The sequence below is a fragment of the Hyperolius riggenbachi genome, chromosome 10 (assembly GCF_040937935.1).
Source record: "Hyperolius riggenbachi isolate aHypRig1 chromosome 10, aHypRig1.pri, whole genome shotgun sequence".
Classification (NCBI taxonomy): domain Eukaryota; kingdom Metazoa; phylum Chordata; class Amphibia; order Anura; family Hyperoliidae; genus Hyperolius; species Hyperolius riggenbachi.
Genome location: NC_090655.1, coordinates 278,109,087 through 278,133,809, shown reverse-complemented (window position 1 = coordinate 278,133,809; position 24,723 = coordinate 278,109,087). Strand labels below are relative to the sequence as shown.

The window sequence follows — 24,723 nt, the reverse complement described above, 5'->3', positions numbered from 1 at the left end:
CTGGCAGCGGGCGGAACTTACCTCCGTCTTGTTGCAGGCGCAGGATGGATTTGCCGCTAGTCTGGTCTGGTCCAGACCAGAGCAGCGGCACCAGAACTTCCGGCGCTTGGAGTGAGATGGAGGTAAGTTCCGCCCACTGCCAAACGCCACACCATACTTAGTTCTGGAGGGGAGAACGAGCGAGGGAGGGAGAGCCCTAAGGTGAGGGAAGGGGGGTCCCACAGCTCTCCCTCTTCTCTGCGCTGCTACCCTCCTGCTCACAGGGCGGCCCTTACAGACGCTGCTGAATTCCTTACGGAATTCACGGGCAGCTAAAATTGTAAATTTACGGGCGGTTGGCAACACTGCATGAATCCACTGTAATTTTTTAAACAATAAAGTTTTGTACGTTTATAGAAGATGAGTGACGGGTTCTCATTTGTTTATTATTCTAGTGGTGATCAAGTAGATGTAAATAACTTCGACTTGATGCAAATTTATGCAATTTTTTAATGCAAATGTATGCAGGTTGAAAATGAACCAATCGGATTTCACCTTAGCAGGATTTGATTGGTTAATTTTCAAGCTGCACAAATTTGCATCAAAATTTGTATACATTTGCATCAACTCGGAAGTTATTTGCATATACTTGCCCATCACTAATTATTACACATAGGGGCAGTTATGTGTTATCTTTCCTTTCCCTATTGTTATAGCTACAGTATTCTTCTATTATCATGCCGCTTTTTATTATATGCCTTATATGGTAAGTGTACATCTTGCTTTAGTATCTTCCATTTTCAGATGTTCCTTGGTGGCGCTGGACGGCCACAATGCCTCAGTATATTGTTCCTGTACCTTTGGAATGATGTACGTTTTAGTGTTGTCTGGATCATGAACGATTCGGATCTTTGATCCGAATCTATTTTGTGAGTCGAACATCCGAATCATCTAAATGAGTGATTCGGATCGCAAAAGGGGCGGGACCAGGAGCGACACGCCCCCTCTCAGCGGGCAGCGGGGTCCTGGAAGCAGAGCAGACTAGGATCGCTCTGTTGGAGGGGACTCAGGGGAGCCAGCCTTGCAGGGACAGGTAGTGGGGACATGGGTGCCACTGCCAGATATGTGTAGAGCCAGGGCCGGATTTAGGCCTAGGCCGCCTAGGCCATGGCCTAGGGCACCACAGGAGCAAGGGCACCAAAGCAGCAAACTAAACTGGTGCAGTATTTGCAAGACTGCAAATGCTGCAATGCAGGGAGATCAAGTGAGCGCCTAATCTCCCTGCTGCCAGCCACCTGTGCAGCAGCCACCTTGCTCTCTGTGCACATTGGCATTGTGGCCGGCGGCTATGGACTTGGGCAGCATTGGAGACGGAGGGGAAGAGGGAGCTTCTGCACTGGAGATGAGTAGAGAAGTGAGTGACACTGATGGCTGCTGCTGTGTGGAGGAGAGCTGTACTGAAAGGGGGGAGTGGGAAAGGGAGGGATTAAGGCAGTCATCTGGCTACCTAAACTGGAGGGGGAGGGGAAGGGGTCATCAGGCTACCTATACTAGAGGGAAAGAGGGGACGGGTCATCTGGCTACCTATACTGGAGGGGGATCCTAAGGCTATCTATACTAGAGGGAAGGATGGAGGGGTCATCTGGCTACCTATACTGAAGGGGGGCGGCTGGTGAAATTGGCCTTGGGCGGTAAAGAGTACAAATCCGGCCCTGTGTAGAGCACACATACTGGCTGAACTGTGCGGCTCATTATAGGCTGTCTGTTCCTAGTTGTGCACAGTGAACACATTGGAAGCTTTTGGCTCAGCTCAGCACAGCTCAGTAACTTTGCAGGCACTGTGATTCCAGGGCAATATGATCCTCCTGCACTCGCTCTAAACAGCTGCAATTATCTTCTGGGAATGCTTTGGGGAATGATTTCTTTCACTGTGCGACGTTTCCATTCAAGGTATACAGATGAACATGTAGGTGAAATGTATGTAAAGCACATGATTGCAGCATGTGGGTATTGTGTGCAAGCAAACATTTCTGCTCTCTGCTCGTCCCTCCTCCCTTCCCTGTCCACTCCCTGCCCTCTGTCCATCTTCTCCCCTTCTCTGCGTGTCCACCCCCCTCCCCTTCTCCTGTCCTGCTAGTCATTTCACCCCCGAATGCTTCCATTGTAAAATGATCCGAGATTCGGATCAAAGATTCAGATCTTTTCAATGATCCGATTCGAATCATCCGGATCATTGAAAAGATCCGAACTTCCCATCTCTAGTACTTTTATCTGCTTTTTCGGCACTGTGGTGGTCTGTTTATACCACGTGAAAAAATGTTGTTAAATAAAGAATCGTAAAAAAAAAAAAATGTATTCTATTAAGTGCAATTCTCACAATTGACCACTAGATGGCAGCAGATAATCTCTAACTACATTTGTGCTTGTCGTAATTGTAGCCTTATATGCACCACATAATCGTGTTCTGAATATTTCCCTGTGTACAGAGGTATATAACTCGTATACATCTGATAACTTCCCACACTACTAGTAAGGGCCGATGGTAATATATATGTATAACTTTTGCCAGTCTCCAAAATGGCGACCACAGCCTCAAACAGCATGTATGATGTCATGATGCCACCGCCCACTGGCTGCCATTACCCAGAAGTCCCTGAGAGTGTGTGTGCTGTACACATGGCAGGCACAGAGGTGCCCAATCATGGGATTCCATTGTTACAGGTAAGCCTGATTCACTTATCACCCGCACCCCAGTATCTTCTACTCCTGATGGGCATTATAGCACACCTGAAGTGACAGTGATATGGAGGAGGTGTTAAACAATGCTCACACCCCTTCCCTTGCCTACCCCTGGTGGCCCTCATGCCCTTAGGGCCCACCTCACAAGGGTCATAAAACAAGTGTGACCATGATGATCGGCACACCCATAACCAGTTTAAGCACAAGTATAGTCCCCTGGATTGGAGGGCTGCTCCTTTTTTAGTTATGCCCCTGAATGCAAGTTACCTGGCTGTCCTGCTGATCCTCTGCCTCTCATACATTTATCCATAGCCCCTGACCAAGCATGCAGATCAGATGTTTCTGACTGAAATCTCCCTGGATTAGCTGCATGCAGGGGCGTAGCAATAGGGGGTGCAGCGGTAGCGACCGCATAGGGGCCCTTGGGCCAGAGGGGCCCCGAAGGGCCCTCCCTCAACTACAGTATTAGCTCTCTATTGGTCCTGTGCTCATAATAATCCCTTCTATATATACATTGAGTAGTGGTAAACATTAACAAGCTCTTCCCCATCCCCTTTTTGCACCTCTGACACTGTAGTTGCCATTGTCAGGTTTTGGTGCGCCGTATCAATTGTTATGTATAGAGTGCCTGGGGGGCCCCATTGTAAAACTTGCATCGGGGCCCACAGCTCCTTAGCTACGCCACTGGCTGCATGCTAATCATGCTTACCAAGCTATATAGGGAGCTCACCCTCACTCTCTCACACAGTAATGCTGATTACATACTCAAATGGGAAAAAGATTTAGGCTTGCAGGTTGGCTACACTGATATGTGTGATATCTGGGAAAATATCCCTAAAACATCAATAAACGCTGACCTTGTTGAGGTAAACTATAAACTTGTATTTAGATGGTATTTAGTTCCTCAGAGGGTGGCCAAGTACAATAGGAAGTGCTCGGGTGACTGCTTTAGAGGATGTAAAATGACAGGATCTTTTGCCCACATATGGTGGAATTGTACAAAAGTGCCTAGACTGTGGATCAGGGTGTGTACCTCGGAGCAGTGCTTTTCAGCGCTGCTAGCTTTGGGCACAGCCAGCGCCGCCATAGACTACAATAGGAATCAGTCTATAGCGGCGCTCAGTGAGTAACGTCGGCGCTGTCAGAAGACGGAGCCGAAGTTGCTTAAAAAACACAATAATTCGGCCTCCAGCAATCGCTGGAAGCCGAATTATTTCATTCCCCCACTATCCATGGCGGCCTGGAGGGGGAATAGTAATTAAAACGGCCCGGTCTTGTACAGAAGCAGGACCAGCCATATAACAGCTGGATCCTGCGCCCAAGTCTACCGGCGCCGAATTCAAATGTGCGCGTGTACCTGGGCATCATCTTTGGTCAATGCCCTGGTTTCACGAAACCCTCTTCATGTTTTACTGGGATGCCCTTACCCAATTCTATCTTCTGCACAAAACGCCCTCATTTATTATATTTTTACTGTAACTAAAATTAAAATAGCAGCAGCTTGGAACACCCAACCCTTATCCTTTGAGGCTATTGTTAACAGACTTTGCAATATACTGTTCTTTGAGAAGTTGAGGGCTCGTATGAACGACAATATGAAAAGGTATCACAAAATGTGGGACCCTTTAATTGCTTACCTATTAAGCCCTGAACAAATTGCAATGGCACGTAACTAATGATCTTTATCAGGTGGTTCCCCATAGACACGTGTGCGTCTTGTACAAAGAGGATTACCTTGGACACCCCTCGTCTCTGGACTTTCCCGCTTCTCTTTCCATTCTCTTCTGAGCTTTTTCCTACCTACACCTCTAATCTTTACTTTTTGACTTTCCTTCTCCTTCTAAACATGTTTTCCTGTAACGTAGATAATAATGATGGCTTAGAAATACAACAGCTTTATTTTAAAATATTTTTATGGTTACTGAACTATAGTACATCCCGTCCTCCTTTTTCTCTTGTTGGACCTTCTACTGCAGTCAGGACCTAATTAAACGTGAGCTTTGTTTCCTCTAGTTGGTAAGCGAGCCTGACCTCGCTGGAGAACAGGTCCCACATCAAAGGGTACTGAACAAGTCCATGTAGGTTTGTCTTCATCCGACCCTATTAGGGTTAGTGATGGACGGTAGACTTCCTTTATGATATCTTTCTGGAAAACGTTCTGTTTATACCTCACTATTACAAAGTCATGGTAGTTTTTAAAGAAACTAAATTGGAGCGAATACCAAAGATACTGGGACGTCTCTCTTCTTTTTCCAAATGGTTTGAAAATAATGGTTGGTGGTGTATGTTACTATGTTGTATGTTTTATTACATGAGTATTTTGACTTGAAATAAGTTAATTACTTTACAATGTTGTTGTAATTGTATTTACTGTAATTGTGAAGTTATGCAGTAAAGCTGCTGTTACTTTTCAAATATAAATGATTGAAACTCGGGAGGGGGAAGCCCTCTGGGGGATACTCACCTCGGGAGGGGGAAGCCCTCTGGGGGATACTCACCTCGGGAGGGGGAAGCCCTCTGGGGGATACTCACCTCGGGAGGGGGAGGCCCTCTGGGGGATACTCACCTCGGGAGGGGGAGGCCCTCTGGGGGATACTCACCTCGGGAGGGGGAGGCCCTCTGGGGGATACTCACCTCGGGAGGGGGAGGCCCTCTGGGGGATACTCACCTCGGGAGGGGGAGGCCCTCTGGGGGATACTCACCTCGGGAGGGGGAGGCCCTCTGGGGGATACTCACCTCGGGAGGGGGAGGCCCTCTGGGGGATACTCACCTCGGGAGGGGGAGGCCCTCTGGGGGATACTCACCTCGGGAGGGGGAGGCCCTCTGGGGGATACTCACCTCGGGAGGGGGAGGCCCTCTGGGGGATACTCACCTCGGGAGGGGGAGGCCCTCTGGGGGATACTCACCTCGGGAGGGGGAGGCCCTCTGGGGGATACTCACCTCGGGAGGGGGAGGCCCTCTGGGGGATACTCACCTCGGGAGGGGGAGGCCCTCTGGGGGATACTCACCTCGGGAGGGGGAGGCCCTCTGGGGGATACTCACCTCGGGAGGGGGAGGCCCTCTGGGGGATACTCACCTCGGGAGGGGGAGGCCCTCTGGGGGATACTCACCTCGGGAGGGGGAGGCCCTCTGGGGGATACTCACCTCGGGAGGGGGAGGCCCTCTGGGGGATACTCACCTCGGGAGGGGGAGGCCCTCTGGGGGATACTCACCTCGGGAGGGGGAAGCCCTCTGGGGGATACTCACCTCGGGAGGGGGAGGCCCTCTGGGGGATACTCACCTCGGGAGGGGGAGGCCCTCTGGGGGATACTCACCTCGGGAGGGGGAGGCCCTCTGGGGGATACTCACCTCGGGAGGGGGAGGCCCTCTGGGGGATACTCGCCTCGGGAGGGGGAGGCCCTCTGGGGGATACTCGCCTCGGGAGGGGGAGGCCCTCTGGGGGATACTCGCCTCGGGAGGGGGAGGCCCTCTGGGGGAGACTCGCCTCGGGAGGGGGAGGCCCTCTGGGGGAGACTCGCCTCGGGAGGGGGAGGCCCTCTGGGGGAGACTCGCCTCGGGAGGGGGAGGCCCTCTGGGGGAGACTCGCCTCGGGAGGGGGAGGCCCTCTGGGGGAGACTCGCCTCGGGAGGGGGAGGCCCTCTGGGGGAGACTCGCCTCGGGAGGGGGAGGCCCTCTGGGGGAGACTCGCCTCGGGAGGGGGAGGCCCTCTGGGGGAGACTCGCCTCGGGAGGGGGAGGCCCTCTGGGGGAGACTCGCCTCGGGAGGGGGAGGCCCTCTGGGGGAGACTCGCCTCGGGAGGGGGAGGCCCTCTGGGGGAGACTCGCCTCGGGAGGGGGAGGCCCTCTGGGGGAGACTCGCCTCGGGAGGGGGAGGCCCTCTGGGGGAGACTCGCCTCGGGGAGGGGGAGGCCCTCTGGGGGAGACTCGCCTCGGGGAGGGGGAGGCCCTCTGGGGGAGACTCGCCTCGGGGAGGGGGAGGCCCTCTGGGGGAGACTCGCCTCGGGGAGGGGGAGGCCCTCTGGGGGAGACTCTGGATCCTATATAGGCTTGTTCCGGCCTCCTCCATCCTACAGTGCTTTCACTGGGCCCCTCAGAAACCACAGCCGATGATTTGTCAGGCTATGGCGCAGGTGCAGTAGCGCCTGCAATATTTTCCTTCCCCGGCTCCAGCACAGGCGCAGTAGTGGTTCTCGGCGTGCCTGCGCAGTAGAGTGGACCCGACAGGGATCAGTAATTCCTGCCTGATCCTGAACCGAGAGTAACTACTGTGCCTGCGCTGTAATCGTGAAGGTAAATATTTACATGGCCATCGTTCGATGGGCTCAGCGAGGCCACCGTGGTATGGAGGAGGACTTACAGGTTTTCTTTAAGTTTGATCACATGTGAAACGGCTTATTTTTGTTTACTGAACTTTTTTGCAGAACTGAAGCAAATTGGCATTAAATTTCCCCTTTACACATCTCCATGTATTCGATGGCAGATTTGGGACAAAAATATACTGAAGAATGCCTCCAGCTATTGCAGTTAATAGCAAATCCCCCGTACATGCTAGAATATGGCCTAAGTTTGTTAAGGAGAACAAGTTGGGGAAAAGTGAAAAAGAGTTGGAACAAGTGCCATTATCCTCCAGTATGTAATGTCCCCCACCCCAGTAATGCCATTTCTCTCCCAGTAGAGCCATGTCCCCCCTGTGTCCCCCAGCATTGCCATTATACTCCAGTATGTAGTGTCCCCCACCCCAGTAATGCCATTTCTCCCCCAGTATAGCAATGTCCCCCTGTGTCCCCCAGCATTGCCATTATCCTCTAGTATGTAATGTCCCCCACCCCAGTAATGCCATTTCTCCTCCAGTATAGCAATGTCCCCCTGTGTCCCCCAGTATTGCCATTATCCTCCAGTATGTAATGTCACCCACCCCAGTAATGCCATTTCTCCCCCAGTATAGCCATGTCCCCCCTGTGTCCCGCCCATATTGCCATTATCCTCCAGTATGTAATGTCCCCCACCCCAGTAATGCCATTTCTGTCCCAGTATAGCCATGTCCCCCCTGTGTCCCCCAGCATTGCCATTATCCTCCAGTATGTAATGTCCCCCATCCCAGTAATGCCATTTCTTTCCCTGTATAGCCATGCCCCCCAGCATTGCCATTATCCTCCAGTATGTAATGTCCCCCACCCCAGTAATGCCATTTCTCCCCCAGTATAGCCATGCCCACACTCCAGTATTGCTCCTTCCCCCACCTCCATGCAGAGTAGTAATAGGAGGGATTACATTGGTTTATAGCTAGCTGTCACAGTGCGCTCCAGTCCTCTGCTCCCATTAGCCTCAGACTCTGCCTCTCCTCATATCCTCATCCATCTACCACTACCAGCACTGCTGTAACATCACAGGAATGGTAACAGTGGGAGGGGGATGTGAGGAGAGAAGGCCAGCTGGAGAGGAGGCAGAGGAAGGACAGGACTTCAGCACGCTGTGAGTATAGTGCACAGGTAGCTATAAACCAGCTTATTGTGCTTTCCTGCAATACTCTGCATGGCCCCACCACCCACAAGTGACAGCAATGGGGAGTGCTGGGGGATCCTGTATTGGTAGTTTCACCACTGACAGCTGTATAACCTAGATTATTCTTCCCTTATTATCTATCTAAAGGCAGCAGCAACCTGTACAGATCACACGACCACATCACTGAGGATGGACGAGGACCAGAGTCACATGACCGAGAGGATATTCAACCTAACCCTGGAAATCATCTATCTGCTGACTGGAGAGGTGAGGAGCATTCTGGGAGGTCACATGACATCACTCTTATCTCTGTTAATAAAACACACAGCTGACTGGAGAGGTGAGGAGGATTCTGGGAGATCATGTGACATTAATGTTGGTCTTTCCATACAGAGTTTTCCTCCTGTGAAGTCCAGTGATCATGTGACCATCACGGTGTCCCCACCTCACTCCCTTATATCTGAGGGACACAGGAAGCAGAAGATTCTGGAAATCACCAGGAAGATGATGGAGCTGCTGACAGGAGAGGTGAGCGGTGCTGGGAATTATGGGACATTATCCAGTAACAGCAAGGGGTGTGTCTGGGTGGTGACTGTATTATTGTGTGTGTCAGGTTCCTATGAGATGTCAGGATGTCTCCATCTATTTCTCCATGCAGGAGTGGCAGTATATAGAAGGACACCAGGACCTCTGCAAGGACGCCAGGATGGAGAATCAGCCGCCCCTCACATCACCAGGTAAGAGGAGAATTTCATTACTTGTAGAGGAGAGAAAAGTATGGAGGAGCCACCTAGATCCCCCATCATCTGCTAAACACATAGAGACAATGTATTCAGTCAGTGTGTGTGTTTCCTACAGATGTATCCAGTAACAGAAACCCACCAGAGAGATGTACAGGTCCTCTTTATTCCCGGGAAGATGATCACACCACCTCCCACTATTATCAGGTAGGTGGGATGAGATTCATCAGTGACTCCAAACTGTATGACGTTGTTTTTTTCTAGGAATCTGTGTTGACATTTTACATATTTTCTTTTTGTGAACTTAGGGTAGAGAACTGATACATGTAAGTGCAGTGGTTAAAGAGGAAGAAGAGACATATGTGAGGAGTGATCAGCAGTCTATGGAGGAAGGTGACATGATGAGGACAAGTAAAGAGGAAGAAGAAGAGACGTATGTGAGGAGTGAGCAGCCATCTATGGAGGAGGGTGACATGATGAGGACATGTAAAGAGGAAGAAGATACATATGTGAGGAGTGATCAGCAGTCTATGGAGGAGGGTGACAGGATGAGGACAAGTAAAGAGGAAGAAGAAGAGACGTATGTGAGGAGTGAGCAGCCATCTATGGAGGAGGGTGACATGATGAGGACATGTAAAGAGGAAGAAGAGACGTATGTGAGGAGTGATCAGCAATCTATGGAGGAGGGTGGCATGAGGAGAAGGACGACTATAGAAGGGCACCCTCTAAAAGAGGGTGACAGGATGAGGACAAGTAAAGAGGAAGAAGAGACGTATGTGGGGAGTCATCAGCCGTCTATGGAGGAGGGTGACATGATGAGGACATGTAAAGAGGAAGAAGAGACATATGTGAGGAGTGATCAGCAGTCTATGGAGGAGGGTGACAGGATGAGGACAAGTAAAGAGGAAGAAGAGACGTATGTGAGGAGTGATCAGCCGTCTATGGAGGAGGGTGACATGATGAGGACATGTAAAGAGGAAGAAGATACGTATGTGAGGAGTGATCAGCAGTATATGGAGGAGGGTGACAGGATGAGGACAAGTAAAGAGGAAGAAGAGACGTATGTGAGGAGTGATCAGCCGTCTATGGAGGAGGGTGACATGATGAGGACATGTAAAGAGGAAGAAGATACATATGTGAGGAGTGATCAGCAGTCTATGGAGGAGGGTGACAGGATGAGGACAAGTAAAGAGGAAGAAGAGACGTATGTGAGGAGTGATCAGCAGTCTATGGAGGAGGGTGACAGGATGAGGACAAGTAAAGAGGAAGAAGATACATATGTGAGGAGTGATCATCAGTCTATGGAGGAGGGTGGTATGAGGAGAAGGATGACTATAGAAGGGCACCCTCTAAAAGAAAACAGAACAGGTAAGTGATAAACATTAAATCTTAAACATCTTTGAATATCTTGAAGCTATGAGGCAACTGTAGGATCCATCTACTTATATTAGATTACAAGGGGACCCCACTTTTTCCTATCAGAAAAAGTTGAAAGATTTACTCCGGTTTGGTGTTGTCTGGTTTCTTGGATAAGAAGCTGGGGGGCGGGGAATCTTTCCTTCCCCCCCCCCCCCCCCTTCCCTGTTCCTCAGGAAGCCAATCATATAGTTTTTACCTAAAGTCCATAAGTCTCTTGTGGACACCCTGGCAGGCCCGTTATCTCTGGAAGGGGATTGGTGTCTGAGCCCCTCGCTAAGTACCTGGATCATGCTTTCAGGCCTCTGCTGTCCTCCGTTCCATCATTTCAAAAACATATGATGCATGTTTTTTTATAAATCATCAAACCGATAAACTGGTGGGATGGCGATAGTCTCGCAACCATCGACATTGTGAACCTGTTCAACAGGATAGCGCAAGAGATGGGTACTTGAAATGTTACACACTGCTAGGCTCATTGATAAGCCTGAAAGTGAATTCTTAGGAAATTGTCTGAGGTTAGTTTTGGGACGTATTGCGTTTCAATTTAGAGGTGAATGGTTTAAAAAAAAAATCTGGAACGGCGATGGGGACGTTAATAGCCCCAACGTTCGCCAATACATTTTAGCTGAAAGGGGAGGAGGAATACATCTATGGGGAAAGAAGACCCCTATAAATGGGACTTGAGGACATGGTTCAGGTATGGTGACGATGGGCTTGTCAATTGACAGATTCACTTCCTTCTTGGAATGTTTGGACAGAAACATGTTGTTCACAGGTGATTGGGAGGTGATCGGGTCTGCTTTCTAGATCTCACAAGTGTGGTACACAATGACGTGCTTATTTCAAAATGACATAGGTGCTCGACCACAAACTCAGTCCCTCATAGAAAAAGTTACCACCCTCCTCTAGTAAAACTGCTGTACCATGTAGTCAATTTCTGAGGTTAAAAAGGAACAATAGTCAGGAATTAGACTTTGAGACTCAGGCCAAAGAAATGAAAAATAGATTTGTACAAAGAGGATGGAGCGGTGAGGAACCGGCGGCAGCTCTAGATAAAGATTGGACAGGGCAGAGATCCTTGAGAAAAAAAAGTAGACAGAACAAAAGTTTTGTAACGACTTTTGATTAAAGATTGTGAAAATTAAAGAAATCCTGGTAGGAATTGGCACATTCTAGAATAGGATCGTGGGTTTGGCCAGAAAATCCATCAACCACCTATGTTGGCTTACAGAAGGGGCCCTACTTTAGGGTCTCTCATCACTAGAAGTGACAGACTAACCAGCAAGCTCATGGTGAACCAGAACTCATTGGAGTGAATTCGTCAAGCCACAATTGAGGTCTTGGCCAGGTTCTCACAGAGTTCGGGGATGAAGCCGTGTGGGTCTGCACTTGTTTTGAGGACAAATAATGTTAAAGTGGATCTGAGATAAACTTTTACACATTTCACAATTGTGCCCCTTACATATACTTTACAGGGAATTCCTCAAGCCAAATTTCTTTTATTTAGTTTTAATGCCTTTATTCCATATGAAGTAATCAAGCCACCCCCACAGCTCCTCTCCAACGCCGAGGCATTAGAGTCCCATGTAGCAAGTTCTCATCGAAGCTCAGTCTGGGGAGGAGGAGAAGGCGTTACCAGCTGGGAGCTGCTGAACTCTTTGAGCAGCATCTCTGACTGCAGAAACTACTCTTCTGGTTATTCCGCCTCTTCCCAGCCGCATCAGCCCAATCAGAAGCCTAAGGGGAGGTGCCCACTCATTGAACTCGTGTGCTGTCATGTGGAGATCTTCTGGAGTCAGGATGGGTAATAACGCAGCACACTCGTGCTACCAGGGCTGTATTTCTGTGCAAGGGACTTCACTGTCACTTCAAAGGGGCAGTGGAGAGCCACACATGCTGAATTGCCTATCACAGAAAAGCCTTGTCCACTCGAGCACAGAGTGATAAAAGTGCCTGAATGCTCCGTATCAGCTGGAGCTCAGTTGGGTAACTTGCTGGCTGCCCAGGCTCTCTCTCCCCCCTGCCGTTATCTGACACACACTTTGCCTGGCAGAGGAGAGCTGAATGTGCTGTATATCTGCAGCGGCCCCGCCCCCCTTCACAGACACAAACACAGAAGCATGAGGGAGCCAGGACAGAAAGCTGCTAGTGTTTCTGCATAAGAGAGTGCCTGGAGTGTGCAAGAAAGTGAACGCTGACACTGCACAGTGGTATGCTAAGGTACACAATGGCTAATACTATATTGGTTTTCTAAATGAAGTCAGAGAACTCTGTGATATGTCCTGCAATCTTCTGCAGTGCTGCTGGCCACCATCTTATCACACCTATTTTTCTGCTTTCTAGAAATTGTGCTGTGTGTGACTGTGTCCCCTCTTCTTTTCTCTTTCCCCAGCTGTCTTTTTGCCTCTCTGCTGTCTCTCACTGAGCATGCACAAGATTTCAGAGGCAAGGGGGTGGAGAGGGGCGTGGAGTTTACACAGGCTGAGGAGTGGAGATGCAAAATAGCTTTACCTGTGTGTAATGGTGACAAGCAGAACATGGCTGCCCGCATTGTATCACAGTAAGAGATCATCATATACTTTTGAAGCTGTTGGCAGCTAGATTTGCTGTGTAAACTATCTCAACTCTAGATAAGGTATAAAGATAAGTAACTTGTTATAGTTTGTTTTTCATCTCGGATCCACTTTAAATGGGGGACGATAAACTTCCAGATTAATGATTTTATTACCTACAGGACCAAGTTAGTGCCTCTTCTCCTATATAGGGAAATCTACTCGCCCTATGAGAGAAAGACTAGTTGAACATATTAGATCAATTTGTAAGGAAAAAGGTGGTGTCCCCAGATTAGTGGAGCACTTTGAAGAGAACCCGAGGTGGGCAGATGGGACACAGAGGCATGTTCTCTGCCTCATGACATGCCTGTGTCCCCACACCGCTGCTCTCTGCCCCCCCCCCCCCCCCCCTCCACCACGCTGTAGCCCCCTGAGTTTGGCAATAATATTTGTTGCCATCTCGGAGGTAAACATAGGGAGAGGGATTCCCTGTTCAAAATGCCCACCAGGGGCGCTCCTGCAGGATCTCCAGAGCTGCCATTGGCCAGCTCTCTCTCCCTGGCCACGCCCCCTGCCGCTCCCCTGCCTCCCTGCACTCTGTGACAGACACACAGTCTCTCCATGCAGCATCGTAACCCAGAGGTCACGAGAGTGAAAATGGGCCAGTGCGGCCCACGGGAGCAGCGGTTTTTGTGGCTACCTGATCTGCTCTGCCCCCCGAATCAGGTAGTCTACTTTTTAAAATTTATTTTTTGAGCCCACCTCGAGCTCTCTTTAAAGCGGACCTTAACTCAGAACACCCTTTCTGCTCTAAAAGATAAGCAACAGCATAATAACCTTTAAACAAAAACATTTAATTGTTACAGCTGATACAAATCCTGCAATAAATCTGTATTGTTTCTACTTCCTGATTCATGGAAGCAGATATATTGTTAACATCCTGTGATTTTAAATGAGCTTATCTGCCATCTCTGCCGTGGCAGTCGTGTGACACAGGGGAGAGATCAAATTACAACTTGTGATTAGACACAGATGAGGGGGGATTAGACAGGTTAACCTCTCTGAATACATACATAGTGTTTCTCTATTTTCCTTCTGTTCTATGCAAGAGTTCAGCTTCACCCCAGCGACCATTATTGTTTGAGAATGGTGGGCCTGATGTCGGTTCGTGGTCCCTAGGAGGGGAGGAAACTGGGATAGACTTTTCTCTCAGAAACAGTCCACTTGGATTTCCAGGGATAATGCTATTGGCCCTTTGGGTTTTAAGGATTGCAATAAATTGAGCTTCTTCTTAGAAAAATAATAGTCATTGTTTGCTGCTCTCCATGGCCTTCCTCTGGGTACTGCCTGAGGAAGTGGGGTCACGCCCGTGAAACGAGTTGCAATATTGTGAAGTATAATGTTTTTATGTTATACCTTTTTTAAAAGGTGCTCGTTGTAGTGTCCTTAGGAGTGGTTGTGAGTCCACCTCCGTCACATCCATGTTTTAAGCCTTTTTTATTATATTTGTTTTACCCTGTTGGTGCCTCTGTTCACCTGCATCTATTTCTAGTCCACCCTTGGTGGAAGGGCAGAAAACGTTCTACGTTTCTTCCTATCTACAAAGAGTGATTTCTTAATCCTGAGTGGGGACAGGCTTGTTCTCCCCACCTGCTGTTACAGTGGTTGCCTTGGAGGTAACCCTGGTTTGTGACTATTCTGTACTTACGTTTCATTCTTCCTCCTCTGGTCCAAACTTACTGCACTATATTGGGCTCTCGGTGTCCCTGTGTTTTTTCTTCCATTCCTCTGGGTACTGGGCGCCTCTCTCTCTTGACTTTCCTTTCTTGCACCTTTTGGTTAATTTCTATGGACACACCACCTCCTTTGCTTCCTTTTTCTCTTATTGGTATGGTTTCATACTGTTATTATAGTGGCTCGAAATTAATAACCTGTTCTTGTGTCTAATAGTCCGCCTGTCCCATATCCTGGCTGCCAGTTTTAGGCTTAAATTGTGGAGCTTACCATCTTGTGGAGGTTAGTCCTGTTGGGTGACTTCCGGGTAGATGAAAGCATTACGGATACTTTGTCCGGTTGCCATGAAATCGATGCTCAGGTGAGCGCCGGTATGCGTGGAATGCATAGAGCCATTAGCCAATCCCCTTTCAGCTTTGCTCACGTCGTGAAGGGGGTGGAAAACGTGTGATGTGATTGAGTCAGGCGGATGCTGGAGGCATGCCTCTGCAAGGGATTTAGCGCACGCTGACTCCTTGGCGTTTGAAAAACATTAATAAAGCTTGGGCTACTTGTATCAGCAAGGAATACAAATGTTTATTAATGCAAAAACTGACAGATCAAAATATCACAGAAAAATAAACCTTATAGCGGATCCGAGATGAAAAACTTACTATGACAAGTAACTTGTTTATGTATCTTATATAAAGTTTAGATAGTTTACACAGCAAATCTAGCTGCAAACAGCTTCAACAGTTTATGATTATTTATTCCTGTGATACAATGAGGGCAGCCATGTTCTGTTTGTCACATTACACACAGGCAAGCTAATAGCATCTCCAGCCCTTAGCTCGATACCCTCTCCTCCTCCCTCTGCCTCTGAAATCTCTGGCTAGTAGCACCTCCTCCTCCTGCCCAGACTGAGCTCCCATAAGCCCTTGCTACATGAGTCTGAGAGTGGCAAGGCATTGGAGAAGCTGTGGGCGAGGCTTGTTTAGTTTATAGGGAACTAGAGTATTAAAACAAAGCAAAAAAAAAAAAGTATTTGGCTTGAGGAATGCCCTATAAACTATATGAAAGGAACACAATTATGCAATGAGTAAAAGTTTATCTCAGATCCACTTTAAATCATTAGTGCCAATAGTACAAATAACTAAAAACACAAGCCTGGCAGATAGCTCCTGGTGGGCGGAGCTTCAGTCAGCTGATCGCTCCAGCAGCGTCTGCCTGATATATGCGCAACGTCTGACGTGCTCTGTTGCTGGCCGGTAAATCGTCACACGTCGAGTCCCCGCGGCAAGTTCAGAAGGATCGGCGGGACTTGCAATCTTATGGTCAACCTTTGGAAGGCGGTGACGGCGAATAAGAGCTTGCTGACAGACATCAAGTTGGTGAGATTACACCATATTAGTGCCTCACAGCACACCCCGCATATGCAAGTGGGTGTGGTTTAAAGGATGATAGACAAAAGAAGAAAGGCAATCCTGCACTGCTACAAAGGCTTTTCTTTATTGTGGTTTAGTCAGTTTCAATCTTCATCCATAAAACATACATGTTTTTCATAGAGAGGTAAATATAACTGACATACCCTGTTGAAGTCCTGGCTGTGGGGCAATGTGGGGGTGGCAGCGGCCCGCCTGACGACCGTTTCGCTCCAACGAGCTTCCTCTGAGGCTCCGTGCAGCCTCAGAGGAAGCTCGTTGGAGCGAAACGGTCGTCAGGCGGGCCGCTGCCACCCCCACATTGCCCCACAGCCAGGACTTCAACAGGGTATGTCAGTTATGTTTACCTCTCTATGAAAAACATGTATGTTTTATGGATGAAGATTGAAACTGACTAAACCACAATAAAGAAAAGCCTTGGAGCAGTGCAGGATTGCCTTTCTTCTTTTGTCTATCAGCTATACTATATCTAGTTCCTCAATCTGTGCACGCAAGAGGCGATACCCTGTACCCCAATACCGCAGAGTGGAAACCCTCCACAAGACCCGTACCCACTGTGCCAGCCGCTTTTGACTCTACTCACTGACCATATTAATTGTGGTTTAAAGGATACCCGAAGTGACATGTGACATGATGAGATAGACATGAGTATGTACAGTGACAAGTACACATATAACTATGCTGTGTTCCTTTTATTCTTTCTTGGCCTGAAAAAGTTAAATAACAGGTATGTAAGTGGCTGACTCAGTCCTGACTCAGACAGGAAGTGACTACAGTGTGACCCTCACTGATAAGAAATTCCAACTATAAAACACTTTCCTAGCAGAAAATGGCTTCTGAGAGCAGGAAAGAGATAAGGGCCAATCGTTCATAGATTTTTAGCTCTGGCATACTTCAAAGAATGTGTCATTTGGCAAAAACAATAAAAAAGTAAAAACTTAAAAAGTAGATTTAAACATAACTAAAACTGTGGAATATCTTAAAAAGTAATTTTTAGGAGAAGGACGATAGATACAATTATTTATTTCATTAGTTTTTTTTCGCTTCGGCTGTCCTTTAACAGTGGCTGCTGTAACAGGATCCCAGAAGTATTCAATAGTGGACATGTCATCATGTATAGGAGGCCCACCAACTAGTGACGCATCACTGGGCACGGTACCCGTTAGGCTGAATGCACGGACGGATGTGATGGACGTGTGTCATTAGTGTATACATTGCACATGTATAACTATAATGGAGCTTACATTCTTTGACAGCTGACTTATGAAGCTCTCTGCCAGGCTTGTGTCTTTAGTTTTTTTTTTGTACTATTGGCATTAATGGATTAAGGTGTAATTTTTCAGTGAGATTTTGATCTGTCAGTTTTTGTATTAATAAACATTTGTATTCTTTGCTGATACAAGTACCCCAAGCTTTTGTAATTTTGTTTTCTACACGCAATCAGGGCTGTGTCACGCTCCATATAAGGGAGCATAAGGTACTATGTATTACTGACTTTTGATCAATGCATATAATTAAAGTGAACCAGAGACGAAGCTCCCTCATGTACTTTACCTTATATATCAGTGGGAACATTAGAGAGAACCCCTACCTTGCTTTCTGTTTCATCCTTCACTGCTCAGCCTGCTTCTAATCAGCCCTGATAAAATCTCCGACTGAGCATTCAGTCTGGCTTGGCTCAGCAATCATTATAGCCGAGTCTGTCTTCTCTGATGTCTGCCCAAGCCCGCCCCATTCTGGCTCTGCTATAATGGCTCTGCTATAATGATTCCTGAGCAAAGCCAGACTGAATGCTCAGTCAGGGATTTTATCAGGGCTGGTAACAAGCAGGCTGAACAGTGAAGGATGAAACAGAGAGCAGGGCAGGTGTTTTCTCTAATGTTCCCACTGATATGAAGGTGCTTCATCTCTGGTTCACTTTAAGCTTGTTTTTGTATATCCTTGGCGTATGAGCCTTATCCCACCACGGAGAAGTGCGGTCTGTGAAGAAGCTGCCAAAGCGAAACAATTGTTTAGAGGTCTCTGTGGGAGAAGCCACCTGGATGGGTGATGTACTTGTAAAATGTGCAAAGCAGGCATGCTGCTGTTACTCTTTCTATCTCCTGCCATTAACCACTTACCTACTAAGGGGTTTTTCCCCTTCTGGACCAGAGCAAAATTTTACCTGTCAGCGCTCCTCCCATTCTTTCGCCAACAACTTTATTACTACTTATCACAATGAAATGATCTATATCTTTTTTTATTTTTTGCCACCAATTACACTTTCTTTGTGTGGTGCATTTGGCTGTGAATTATTTTATTCTTAATGCATTTTAACTGGAATAATAAGGTGAAAAAAACAGTAATATACCCTCAGGACATACATAATAAAAAAAAGTTCAGTCCCTAAGGTAACTATGTATTTGGGGGTTGTCATTTTTTTTTGATATGCAAATGTTTTTTGGGGGGTAACTATGGGAGAGTGGGGGAGGTAAGGGGTTAATTTTAATGGTATATGTGTTATTTTTATTAAATGTATGTAGGTGTAATTTTACACTTTGGCCCCAAGATGTCCTCACACATTTTCTTCCTAAAGTGTACTAATAGTACGCAAACAAGAAGTAATGCGTGTAAGTTTAACTTTAATTTGTTGCAATGACCGCTGGTATCTCATTGATGCCGGCGATCATTGACAGGGACGCTTGGAATGGTGAATGGAACCTTTTAACATTCACTGATCTGTAGACTAATGGGTGGCGACGGGAACTCGCACAGGGGAGCGGGAGCGCGCATAGGGCCATATATCTAGGCCATATATCTAGTAGATATACTGCCACGGGAGGCAAACGTGGTTAAACGGACATCTTTAGCAGCTGGTGCCCATGTGAATGTGCTTTTTGTTCTTAGTGTAATTAATATTAATATAAAAAGCACCAACATGTTTTGTGGTGCTGTACACAGTAAGAAACCAACAAGGGGTACATAATAATACAGACACTGGCATACATACAATATAGATACTGGTATAATATAGATACTGGTAGACATAGTAATTAAAGTGACAAATGTAACACAATGATCAAAATGTATTGCAAATTCCAAGACACAAAAGGGTGGGAGAGCCCTGCCCTTGCCAGCTTACAATTTAAAGTAATATCTAAAGTAATGTAGAGGAAACAGCGGCGGGGTAATATATAATATGTACACCTAGAGACAGTGTGTTTTATCTTGTATTTAGCAAGGAACACAACTTGGCCAGAGGTGAAAGGGGGCTGGCCTAAGTTACAGTGTATGGGTTTCAAAAAAAAACAAAAAAACTGGGAGTGCTTAAAGAGAACCAGAGATGAAGCACCCTCTTGTATTTTACCTTATAAATCAGTGGGAACATGGCAGTAAACCCCTAATCTGCTCTTTGTTTCATTGTTCTCTGTTTAATCTGACTGTTATCACCTCTGATAAGAATCCCCGACTGAGCTCAGTCTAGCTTTGCTACAGAAAGATTATAGCTGAGTCTGTCTTCTCTGGTCTTTTCATGCCCAAGCCTGCCCCCTTGTGGCTCTGCTATAATGACTCAGCTATAATTATTTCCTGCAAAGCCAGACTGAATGCTCAGTCCGGGATTCTTATCACAGCTGATAACAGACACTTTTAGCAGTGAGGATGAAACAGAGAGCAGGGTAAGTGTTTTCTCTAATGTTCTTACTGATATATATGGTAAAATACACAAGGGTGCTTCGTCTCGGGTTCTCTTTAAAGATTGATTGATGTGTTTTGAGAGGGAGGAGGGATGAAGTACATGAGAAATCTTATAAACATGAATGTGAGGAGGTGATTCTAGAGGAGGTCAATAGAAGATCATGTGCAGATCTGAGATTGCGATTGGGTTGGTATCTGGAAACGAGTGAGGATATGTCCCAGGGAGAGAGATTGTGGAGAGCTTTGTAGGTTTGGTTTAAGAGTTTGAACTGCTTCCTCAAGCTGTCAGCCAATGAAAAGCCTGACAGAGAGAAGCGGCAGAGGAAGACCGAGAAGAGAAATGAATGAGACGAGCAGCTGAGTTCAGTACAGATTGGAGAGGTGCCAGTCTGTTAGTTGGTTGTCCAGAAAGTAGCATGTTGCAATAGTCCACACAAGATATTAGAAGACCGCATACTAACATATTAGTAGTGTCCTGAGTGAGAAAAGGCCGGGTATGAGATATGTTTATGAGCTGGAGGTTATAGGAGCTGCTTACAAAGTGAATGTGAAGCATAAATGAGAGAAACCAGATAATACCACGAAGAATGTGCTTTGGGAACTGAAGTTGTAGGGATGTTATAAGCCCAGCTTTTCCAGGTTTTCTCGGTAAGTGAAATCTTCCATCCCTTTGATTCATTTGGTTTGTACTCATTCTAGAAGGTCAATGTCCTTCCTATACTGTTGTGCCCAAAACTGTATCCCGAACTGGAGATGCGGCCTCACAAGTGATTTTATACAGAGGGAGTAGTGTACTGACATCTTGTGATTTTATTTCCTGTTTTATGCATCCCAGAATTGTATTTGCTTTAGCTGCTGCTGCTAGGCATTGTACATGGTGACTTAAAGGACACCTGAGGTTAACCTCCGGTCAGAAAACAGATACTTACCTTAGAAGAAGGAAGCTTATGGATCATGCAGAGGCCTCTCACACCATCCTCTGGGCCACCATTGCCGCTCACGGACCCCTGAAAGATATTTGACAAGAGTTTGTTGGATTTCTGATGGCTACTGTGCTCTCCTTTACACATGAGCATGGCCTTACTGTACGAGTATAGCCACGCCTCCACAGTAACAGCCAATGCATGAAGAGGAGCATGCTTGCAATCTTCAGGAGGGCCCCGGGGCAAAATAGGTGGTTTTGGCGCACATCGCTCACCACAGAGCACCGAAACCAGGCGCCCCGTAGCAGCAATGTAATGGTGTGCGTAAGGGATATTTGGGGTACCTGCGGTTACCAGGGCCCAAATTACATCTCCCTCTGAGTAGCGACAACTCAGAGGGTGAATAGTATTTAACTACGCGGGCGAGTTTTGCATCATTCGGCGCTCCCAGCACCCAACTCACCGGCGGCTCAGCAACACGTACGCTCCCGGGCAGAATTGCTAAATGTCATCAACGCATGCGGTAAATTACCATACATGCCGTCATTTGCTTGAAAACCCTACCAGCCAATGTACTTCAGAATACAAACAGAGAAGTGATTTCTCGACAATTTTTGCCTGCACATTGCCAAATAAAGGAAGTTGTACAGCAGTGCCGACCATCCTCTTTCCTTTCATCCCTAATGATAATTGTTCCTCCCCTCAGATTCTCTAACAGGAAGTGATGATGTTTCTCTATTTGCAGGGCGGAGTCCCGGCATCAGGAACCTCTCAGAGACTCGTCTCTCTGTATCCACAGACTGTACAACGGATGATGATGTCACTGGACAAGAATCTCCTGCAGATGTCCTGGTTACACCAAATATTCCCCCAGACTCCCCTCACCTGTCTAACCCTGAGGGTCCTCATACCCAGCACAGCTCTTCCACCACCCTTGGAGTGTGCTACTCCTGTTCCACGTGTGGGAAATGTTTTGTTTGGAAATCATATCTTATCAGACATGAGAGATCTCACACGGGTGAGAAACCCTATTTATGTGCTGAGTGTGGGAAATGTTTTATGCTGAAATCACATCTTGTCACACATGAGAGGTCTCACACTGGTGAGAAGCCCCATTCATGTGCTGAGTGTGGGAAATGTTTTAGGCATAAATCACAACTTGTCAAACATAAGAGATCTCATACTGGTGAGAAGCCCTATTCGTGTGCTGAGTGTGGGAAATGCTTTGGACAGAAATCACATCTGGTCGATCATGAGAGATCTCACACGGGTGAGAAACCCTATTTGTGTACCGAGTGTGGGAAATGTTTTGCATGTAAAGCACATCTTTTCAGACATGAGACATTACACACTGTTAAGAAGCCCTATTCATGTGCTGAGTGTGGGAGATGTTTTGGGAATAAATCAATCCTTGTCAAACATGAGAGATCTCATACTGGTGAGAAGCCCTTTTCATGTGCTGAGTGTGGGAAACGTTTTGCACACAGATCAGCACTTATTAGACATGAGATATTTCACACGGGTGAGAAACCCTATTCATGTACTGAGTGTGGGAGATATTTTGGCTATAAAGCAGACCTTGTCACACATGAGAGATTACACACTGGCAAAAAGCCATATTCATGTGCTGAGTGTGGAAAATGTTTTGTACAAAAATCACAGCTTGTCATACATGAAAGATTTCACACTGGTGAGAAACCGTACTCTTGTACTGAGTGTGGAAAATGTTTTGGGAGTAGATCAAATCTTGTCACACATGAGAAATCCCACACTGGCGAGAAATCCTACTTTTGTGCTGAGTGTGGGAAATATTTTTGGAGTAAATCACATCTTGTCAGACATGAGAGATCTCACACTGGTGAGAAGCCCTATACATGTGCTGAGTGTGGGAAATGTTTCGCAAGTAAATCAACGCTAGTTGTTCATAAGAGATCTCACAGTGGTGAGAAGTCTTATTCATGTGCCGAGTGTGGTAAATGTTATGCACATAAATCAAATCTTGTCAATCATGAGAAAATTCACACTGGTGAGAAGCCATATTCATGTGCTGAGTGTGGGAAATGTTTTGTGATTAAATCAAATCTTGTCAGACATAGGAGATCCCACACTGGGGAGAAGCCCTATTCTTGTGCCGAGTGTGGGAAAAGTTTTGGGAATAGATCAAACCTTGTCTTACATGAGAGATCCCACACTGGTGAGAAGCCTTATTTTTGTGCTGAGTGTGGGAAATGTTTTAGGAATAAATCACATCTTGTCAGCCATCAGAGGTCTCACACTGGTGAGAAGCCCTATTCATGTGCTGAGTGTGGGAAATGTTTTGCTGAGAAATCAAACCTTGTCAAACATAAGAAATCTCACACTGCTAAAAGCCCTACTTTCATGTGATGAGTGTGGGAAATGTCAGTGTAAGTCACTACTTATCAGACACTTGTGATGAGTTTGGGAAATGTCTTGGCCTAAAGTGTTCTGTTACAATTTATTTCTTATTTTCTTTTTGATATTTGCACAAGGAAGCATATATACACAGCGGCCCGAGGACTCTTTCATGCTGCTCAGTGTGTTGGTTTATAAAGCAAAGTCCCTGAACTGTGATGACATAATGAGGTAAACAAGGGTGAGCGCTGTTAAAACAGCGCAGGAGATTTGGGTGCAGCTGGCGCCACCACAGGCGGTAATAGAAGTTACAGCTACACTGGCGCACAATGAGTAACTTTGGCGCCGTCAAAAGACGTAGCTCAAGTTACCTTTAAAACTATAATTCGGCGACCAGCAATAGCTGTAAGCCGAATTACATAATTCCCTACCATCCAACCATCCACGTGGACCTGGAGGGGGAATGGTGATTAACGCCACCGGGACTTTTGCAGGAGTGTAAGCCGTATATCTGCTTTATCCTGTGCCCAAGTCTCCCGGCGGCGATTGCATAGGTATGCAACATGGGCACACAGTAGTACTAAGCCTAGATACAACTTTCCTGTGTTCATTTTTTCCCCCTTTTGCAAGGGTTAATAAACCAGGAGCTTTATCTATGCAAGTGAGGCCGAATCATGAGCCTTCGTAGGGTGACCTACTGCATATGTTGTGGAAATGTCCTAAACCATTTTGTTACTGGCAGAACATGACTAGAGCCCTATCTGGAATTTTCCTTATAAAAGTCCCTCACAATTTTAAGATGTGGCAGATTTGTCAGACCTTAAAGAAACTTCCCTTTTGGAAATCCATAGAAGTCTCTGTTGAAGAGAAACCGTAACCAAGAATTAAACTTCATCCCAATCAGTAGCTGATGCCCCCTTTCCCATGAGAAATCGTCTCCTTTTCTCAAACGTACCATCAGGGGGCTCTGTATGGCTGATCTTGTGGTGAAACCCCTCCTACAGTGTGAAGTCTAGAGTTGGGCCGAACCTCTGATTTTAGGTTCGCGAACTTCCGCAGAAGGTTCGGTTCGCGTTAAAGTTCGCGAACCGCAATAGACTTCAATGGGGATGCGAACTTTGAAAAAAAAATAATTATGCTGGCCACAAAAGTGATGGAAAAGATGTTTCAAGGGGTCTAACACCTGGAGGGGGGCATGGCGTAGTGGGATACATGCCAAAAGTCCCGGGGAAAAATCTGGATTTGACGCAAAGCAGCGTTTTAAGGGCAGAAATCACATTGAATGCTAAATGACAGGCCTAAAGTGCTTTAAAACATCTTGCATGTGTATACATCAATCAGGTAGTGTAATTAAGGTACTGCTTCACACTGACACACCAAACTCACTGTGTAACGCACCGCAAACAGCTGTTTGTGTAGTGACGGCAGTGGCGGGTTCACAGAACAGGAATACAGTGGTGGGTTCACAGAACAGGTATGCAGTGGCAGGTTCACTGAACACAACAGGTATGCAGTGGCGGGTTCACAGAACAGGTATGCAGTGGCGGGTTCACAGAACAGGTATGCAGTGGCGGGTTCACAGAACAGGTATGCAGTGGCAGGTTCACTGAACAGGTATACAGTGGCAGGTTCACTGAGCAGTACAGGTATGCAGTGGCGGGTTCACT

The 24,723-nt window shown here is 46.9% G+C and overlaps 1 protein-coding gene across 1 annotated transcript; it reads left to right on the top strand.

The window, feature by feature from the left end:
* Nucleotides 1-2,633: 2,633 nt before the first annotated feature.
* On the top strand, nt 2,634-24,277 carry LOC137535452 (uncharacterized). Its single transcript, XM_068257283.1, has 7 exons — nt 2,634-2,700; nt 8,367-8,486; nt 8,613-8,747; nt 8,878-8,956; nt 9,078-9,166; nt 9,268-10,327; nt 21,429-24,277. The coding sequence occupies exons 1-7, from the start codon at nt 2,656-2,658 to the stop codon at nt 23,066-23,068; spliced, it is 3,168 nt and encodes a 1,055-aa protein (XP_068113384.1). The 5' UTR covers nt 2,634-2,655; the 3' UTR covers nt 23,069-24,277.
* Nucleotides 24,278-24,723: the final 446 nt, after the last annotated feature.